The sequence below is a fragment of the Lactuca sativa genome, chromosome 6 (assembly GCF_002870075.4).
Source record: "Lactuca sativa cultivar Salinas chromosome 6, Lsat_Salinas_v11, whole genome shotgun sequence".
In the NCBI taxonomy this organism is placed as follows: domain Eukaryota; kingdom Viridiplantae; phylum Streptophyta; class Magnoliopsida; order Asterales; family Asteraceae; genus Lactuca; species Lactuca sativa.
The window spans coordinates 174,321,588-174,329,395 of NC_056628.2; the positions used below are offsets into that span (position 1 = coordinate 174,321,588).

At 31.9% G+C, this 7,808-nt stretch overlaps 1 protein-coding gene and 1 long non-coding RNA gene across 3 annotated transcripts; both read left to right on the forward strand.

The window, feature by feature from the left end:
* Positions 1-218: 218 nt before the first annotated feature.
* Positions 219-1,230, forward strand: LOC111890609 (germin-like protein 1-1). The gene is made up of 2 exons (XM_023886710.3): positions 219-340; positions 470-1,230. The coding sequence occupies exons 1-2, from the start codon at positions 223-225 to the stop codon at positions 1,006-1,008; spliced, it is 657 nt and encodes a 218-aa protein (XP_023742478.1). The 5' UTR covers positions 219-222; the 3' UTR covers positions 1,009-1,230.
* A 2,312-nt stretch (positions 1,231-3,542) lies between these two features.
* Positions 3,543-4,578, forward strand: LOC111890611 (uncharacterized). Of its 2 annotated transcripts, none has more exons than XR_002849911.3 (2): positions 3,543-4,067; positions 4,249-4,578. It is a non-coding gene; the product is annotated as an uncharacterized LOC111890611 (long non-coding RNA). The 2 variants fall into 2 exon arrangements; XR_002849910.3 differs by having other exon boundaries at positions 4,253-4,578.
* Positions 4,579-7,808: the final 3,230 nt, after the last annotated feature.

The window sequence follows — 7,808 nt, forward strand, 5'->3', positions numbered from 1 at the left end:
TCAAAATTCGCACTTTAATTAGCAATGCAATTTGTTGTTATTTGATTAAAAGTTTGAGAAAAAAACCGATCTAACGTAATGTAAAATTAATATTAGTTGCTATATATGTATATACTTGTACATTTAGATGTTCATATAATACTTTTCTAATTTAAACAAGAAAAACTAATATAAATCATTGCTCTCATTTTCTCTCCTTAATTATATTCAACCTTTGTCATCATGGCTACTACAAATTATTTATCCGCGATTAGTATGACGATGATCATCTTCTTTGCTTCCTACGTCTCAACAGATCCTGATATGCTTCAAGATGTCTGTGCTGCAGATTTTACCAATGGTAATTTGAATTCCTACAACGATTTCATTTTTAATACTTTGTATCTATCTATCTATAGATATGTTTAATTTCTTTAGGGTTTAAGTATGTGAAATTGTTACAAAGTAATGTTGTCTATGAAACATGCAGACGACTTAATAAAACTGAATGGATTCCTATGCAAAAAACATGCATCATCTGATGATTTCTTCTTTTCTGGGTTATCATATCCAAGATCAACCGACAACACATTTGGAGCAACTCCGACGCTAATCACTGTCCTAAACATCAGCGGCCTGAACACCTTGGGGATGGCGGTATCACGTATTGACTTTGCTCCGGGAGGCCTGAATCCACCGCACCTCCACCCACGAGCCAGTGAGATATTTTTTGTTTTAGAAGGTGAACTGGAAGTCGCATTCATAACAACAGACAACAAACTTTACTATAAGCCAGTGAAGGGTGGTGAACTATTCGTACTCCCTAAAGGGTTGATTCATTTCCAGATAAACAGAGGGAATGAAAGTGCTGTAGCCATAGCTGCCTTCAACAGCCAGTTTCCAGGTATCCAAAGGGTGCCAAATGCTTTGTTTGGATCATATCCCGATGTGCCAAATGATGTGTTGGCTAAAACATTCGGGATTGGAATCAATCAAGTGAAGAAAATTAAGTCATGGCTTGATTCCTAAAAACTAAAATTACTATAGTGCGTAAATGTGTGTTGAGTTATGGGGTTTTTAAGTATATATTTCTATGTGTTGTTTGGTTATTCATGAGGATTGTTGAATCTTTGGAAGCTGAATGGTTTGGTGGTTCATTGTTTGAACCCATAAATAAATTAAACACACATGTTGTTACTTAATTTAATTAGGTCTTTTATAATTAAGGCTCCATGTTCTCTAATATAATAAAACAAGCGACTTTTTGTCTCTCAGTTATCTTTTAGATTTTTGATTTATGAATTCAGGAATTCCATATTCATTTAGAAAAAATATATATTATATAGATTATATGTACATGGAAACATCATAATTAAGTCCTCTTATAGATTATAAGTGCTCCAAACCATGAATTATTGTATTATCATTATTACTTTTATTTTTAATAGACATAGGTTGTTTTTAAACTATTTGTAAAAAGAGGTTAGTTTCAAAAATTGTTTGTAGCCTTTCAATTTTTGTCTTATTTTTTATCTACATCTTTTGTTATTGAATAATTCCGTTTTAACCCTTGTTATATATCATATATTCATATATAGATTAATTTATTTAAAATAAATTATTATAATTTATTATAATTAAACCTTCAAATAGATATCAATATTAAATATATTACAATGTCATGTGACTAGAAAAAAAGATTACAATTCATATAATTAAGCACATAATTACAATACAAATAGAACACTAAATTACAATATTAATTAAAAAAATTACATAGTTCATATCACATTAAATATTCGTTACAAATTTGAACAATTTCTTTTATTATGATCAGGTTGGTGGCATATTTCATATCTGTAAAGTTAGTCATGATGATGAGTATTCATTTTGTTACAAAATCGTTTTGTACATCTAAGACCTCAATGAACACAAAATTTTGAGTTATCTGTTTTATTCTTATAATCTGACTCCAACCAATATTCAACATCAAAAAATGGGATATATATATATATATATATATATATATATATATATATATATATATATATATATATATATATATATATATTTGTTTACACATCATAATAGTGTACAAAATATTTACAATAGAAAGAGGGCTATCCATTCTATAACTGAAAACTACAACAATATGAAAACAAGGTAATCTTTTCATTTGTCATTTACCATATCTTCATGTTTGTTGAGAGTAATGGATAATGTGCTTCATATAGTGTTATTTATTTGTAACTTTGTAAAGACACCTTCATTGTGGTCAAAATTGGTTATAATATGGATTTGGGCATGTATTTTTTGTTTAACAAAGAGATGTCTCGTGCTTGATGGTAGAGTTATATCGTAATTCATTCTGATATCATAGTATTTTCTAAAAAGTTGTATAGTTCTCCTGAATGTAAGATCAATACACATCCTAATCGATAATTGTCTTGCTCCTTGCAATACATTGTTCATACTGAGGGATGTTTGGTGTCAAGAAACCCGATGGACGACTTTCATCATATACAAGACACTACCGACTTCTCTTAATTTGCTTTAAATTATTCAAGCTTCATAATTCATTAATTTTTTTTTTCATGTATTTAACAAACTTTTGATTTTACATGGTCCCGCCAATAACCCAACATTTTTTTAAGACTCAAATTCTTGTATATTTTCATGAAATTACTTCCAATATGTCAAATGATTTTCTCCTACCATTTCATGCCTTATAGGAAACATCAAAACTTAGACTATTTTTAATATCTAATAATATATGTTTCACTAGATAAACAATATCCTTTTCAATTAAATGAAGGATATACGAGACAATAGTTGCAAAGTTTAGATATTTTTATTTTATTTCTATACATGATCCAAAAAACTTATATGCATCAATCCAAAATGTAATCTTCTACTTGTGATGATTTTTTTTCTTAGTTGCACGAACATACCAGACACATTGTGGTGTATAGTGCTGAATATTAGAGTTTTCTCCTTCATTTCCTAGAGTCTTACACTTTAGTACCCATATGTTAGGCACTTATACTTACTATCACACACTTTGAACTCTCTTTTTTGGGCGATAAACCAAAGTGTTATTACCTTTTTTACTTATACCTTACGTTCAAATTGCATTTCTAATTTATGTTGTTTTACGATTCCTTTGAAACATCTATATATATATATGGTCTTCCAAATCGTCGATATCATTATCTCTTACATTTCCAACATTATTCATAAAGTTTATAAGTGAAGTTTTACATACATACATCATCATCATCATCATCATCAAAAATCTTTCTTAACATTACATAATGGCTCACTACTAGTATCTTTGTTGTATTCTAGAAAAAAATTGCAAGAATGATCCTGTGGTTTAGTGAAAATTGTCACTTTGATTCAAATAGGTTTGGACTAACACAAGATGTCCAAAGGTTTCATTTTCTTGTGAGTTTGGTCCAATTTGGTTTGAATATTTTATAAAGATGATTTTCCCCTTATTATTTAATTTTCCATTTTTATTTTATTACAGTAATTAAAAAACAATTAAAAATTAAATATCTCTCTCTATCCATGTCTCTCTCTTTCTCTTTCTCTTTCTCTCTCTCTCTCTCTCTCACATACTCTTTATTGCAATTCACCAATTCTGCTTCAACCAAGACCAAAAATCAGGGAAACCAACTCGGTTGTTGTTCTTCGTTGTAATCCAACTAGGTGCTCAAGGAATTCAATGTAGTGTGACTTTTGAAAGTATCGTCATCAATGGTCAAAGAAGAATACTCATCTTTGGTTCGATACATTATCCTTGAAGTACTTCACAAAACTAGTATCATTTTTTCAGGTGAAATGTGGGTTTACATGAGCTTCAATTCATAGGGTTTCAAACAGTCGCCGAAAACCCTAGAAATTAACCGTCACCGCCATTCCAACGAACACTAGGGTTTCTAACTATGAGGTCATCGGAGAAGCAAAGATACAAAGTGATTGTTGTCGTGTTCGTCGAGGTAGGATTTGTAGAGGTGAAGACGATCGTGGCAATGGTGGATTTCAGTTTCTGGCGGCGTTAGGGGTTCGTCGTGTTCGTCGAGGTAGGGTTTTCACTTTTTGATTGATTTTCCTCTCTCGCACCTCATTCAACTGACCCCATTCATCCTCTTTTGGTTCGCCAGATCTGTAACTTTTTTCCTATCATTACATTTTTTCCTGTTTCTGAAATCTAACTATCTCTTGTGTTGAATATATATTTGATTTTGATTTTATTTTCATAAGGAAGTGGGGGAAGAGGTATGTCTCCTACGAAATATAGGAATATGTTGAAAAAAATAAGAAACAAGGGGAAGATGAACTCGAGTCTAGTACTTTCTCTTTGCGATCTGGGTGGAGATGATGATCCAGACGATGAAATCATGTTTTATTTCCAGATTCAAAAATTATTTTTCAGACTCGATGTAACTGGTTTAAGATTTAGAATCATATGTATGTATGTGATTCAAATTTTGTGTTCTTAAGTGTGTGTGCGTGTTGAAGTGCAAACCCAGAAATCTGGATTTTGTGTGTGCATGTGTGTTGTTCTTGAATCTAGCCATGATGATTTATTTATCTTGAGATGAGTTCATTTTTTTGCCATATGGTAGTACCAGTATGAAGCATTCAAATATTGAAGAAGATGCTTCCTCCTCTTCTTTAGAGAGAGAGAGAGAGAGAGAGAGAGAGAGAGAGAGAGAGAGAGAGTGAGTGTGTGTTTAATTTTTGTTTTATTTTTAGTTGTTTCTTAATTACTGTAATAAAATAAAAATAGAAAATTAAATAATAAAGGTAAAAATCGTCTTTATAAAAAAGTTCAAACCAAATTGGATTAAACTTGCAAGAAAATGAAACATTATGAGTTGGATTCATAAGTCGAAAGTCATTATCTTCCTAAATGTATCATAATTAGACTAAAGAAATGGTACAATTAAATGATTGGGCTATGATACGTCAAAATTATAAAGATCTAAAAACTTGTACTTGTAGGTGACATTATTTATTCATAGGAAATTTTATAATTTCAATAAAAATTCTATCCAAATAATATTGTAAATTCTCAGCTAAATAATACAATCATGTCTAGACATGAATGGCTTATGACCCTTGCAATATTAAATTGCCGGCCAAATTGATAGCATAGTGAGATATTCAATTTATATGATGTTTTTTCAACTCTAACTATAACATAAATCTTTACATTCTTCATACTTTATTTTATTAATAATAATATATCAAACTAGTCATAGTTGAATGGTCACCGTTTATGAACCCATTTTCATATCCAAAATTACCACCATAATTTAGACAAATCATAAACGTGCGATCTAGAGTAATAACTATAAATATATCAAAATCTAGTTATAGAATAAATCATAAGATAAAAAGATATAAATCAATATGCTAAATATGATATTTATTATTAAATATATGATAGAAATACAGACAATAATGTGTACCTTGTTATGTAAACAAAATAAGGGTTAATGTGGTACGAGATTGATACCAAACATAAAGTACCGAAAATTAAAATGTCCAAATTAAGGGTATCGGATCTCAAACCAAATGGTAGGTCACGGTGTCGATGTCAGTACCGGTACTACGATAATTACTTGTAAGAACCGAATTTTGAAAGAGTACTAACTGTCCAAGTTTAAAGCTTTGTTACTCATCCAATACTAATCCAATTAAAGTGATTTGGATGCCTAATATGTAGACAATATAAAGGGGAATATGCACGAACAAAAATTAGCTCGTATGAAAGATATATGAAAGTTCAAAGATGATAAAAAATTCTACATAAACTTAAAATTGATAAAGAAAACAACCATTATAACTCATGTTTAGGACACTATAAGAGTATAACTCATCCAATGTTAAATAATTAAGGTGATTCTAGAGCCTAACATGTAGCCAACATAGAAAATAACATGCATGAAATAAACAATTCATTCCGAAATCATGAGAGAGATATAACAGTTCAAAGATGATGAAAAATTCAACATAAACATAAAATTGTTGAAAAAACAACAATAAAATTCCTTATTTAAGGCACTATCACTCAATCAATACTAATCTAATTAATATGATTCCATAATCTAACTTGTAGCCAACATATAATAGAATATGCATGACAAATCAACTCATTCCGAGCTCTCATATGAGAGATATACAAGGATCAGTACCGGAACCGGTACCAAATTTCCCCAAATCGATGGTAATAACCAAATGTTCGCTAATTTACTATTGCTATTACAATTTTATATCCTAGTCACAAATATAACGTCTATTATCTGCCGGTAACATCAATAAATTTTGAACAAATTACATGGATGGTCCTTTAGCTTTTCAGTTTTTCCCTGATATGGTCCTTACGAAACTTTTTTCCCTGAAATGGTCTCTACGGAGCAAACATTGCACACAAAACGTCCTTATGACTAACTTTGTTAAAATATCTTGTTAAGTATATGCGAAAAGACGAATATACCCTTTGTTTTTATTTTTTTTATATTTATTTTAATATGTTATTAACTTGAAATAAAAAATGGGACTCCCTCTCTCTTTCTCTCTCTCTCTCTACCCTCACCACTCTCCCCTTCCCGTTTTTTTTTTCACCACTGGCCAAGGAAGAGGCTGCTAGCCACCGGAACTGTCCATTCCTTCCTCTTTCTGTCGCAATCCAGATCCACAAACACCTCCACAACTGTTGTTGTCCCCATCGATCTCTGTAGCTTTGCCAAAATGCTTGGTTACAGAAAAACGAACCAGAAGAAAGGATGTTGTTGCCTCCGATTTGGCCCCTCCACCTCCTTCTCCAGTCGAGTAGCATCACCCCACACATCCTATGTTTTTGTTCTGCTCGATCCTTGCCTCCCCTTCTCCTTCTGTTTTATTGTCAGACAAAGAAAGAAGAACCGATGAGGGAGCTGCCGGAGCAGCCCCTCGTTAGCACCGTCGTGGATACGAAAACCACCGACTTCCATCTTTCCCTCTTCTTACTCTGATCGACAAAACCACTGGTAACCATTCCTTTCATTTTCTCGATGGCTCCTTGACCCTTCGATCCAGTTGCTTCCTTTCCCCTTTGATTGGTGGTCGCCGATGACGAGAAAAGAACCACAGATGGTCGTTGGAGGTCGGCTGCTCCTCTTCACAATCTGCTTGACCACTAGAGCTTCCCAATCACTGCTTTCCATTTGTGTTTCTCTTTTTGCTTCTCCGGTCAGACAATAAACGGGGAACATTTCCCCATCGTTTATGTTGCTGGATCTCTAGTGGATCTACCATCGATGCCCGAGAGAGAGAGAGAGAGAGAGAGAGAGAGAGAGAGAGAGAGAGAGAGAGAGAGAGAGAGAGAGAGAGAGAGAGAGAGAGAGAGAGAGAGAGAGAGAGAGAGAGAAGGACCATTTGTGGACAAAGAACAAAGGGTATTTTCGTCATTTATAATTATTTAACAGAATCTGTTAACATAGTTAGTCATAAGGGCCTTTTGTGTGCAAGGTTTGCTCCGCAGGGACCATTTTAGAGAAAAAAATTTCGTAGGGACCATATCAGGGAAAAACTGAAAAGCTAAAAGACCATCCGTGTAATTTGTTCATAAATTTTGTTTATATGTAACAAAATTGTATTTAGAAGTATATTTTTAATTTCTTATTAGAAAGATTTCAAAATCAACGGCCATTGTTAACCCGATTTTAAAAAACAACCTATTTGATTATTTAATTTATTATTTTTATTATTATTATTATTATTATTATTATTATTATTATTATTATTATTATTTTTTTTTTTTTTTTTAATTTTTT

Bases quoted from the DNA above. Each gene is read 5' to 3' on its own strand.
- LOC111890609 (XM_023886710.3), top strand. From the start codon at position 223: ATGGCTACTACAAATTATTTATCCGCGATTAGTATGACGATGATCATC. The intron at 341-469 runs GTAATTTGAATT...TGAAACATGCAG, and splicing joins TGCTGCAGATTTTACCAATG to ACGACTTAATAAAACTGAAT.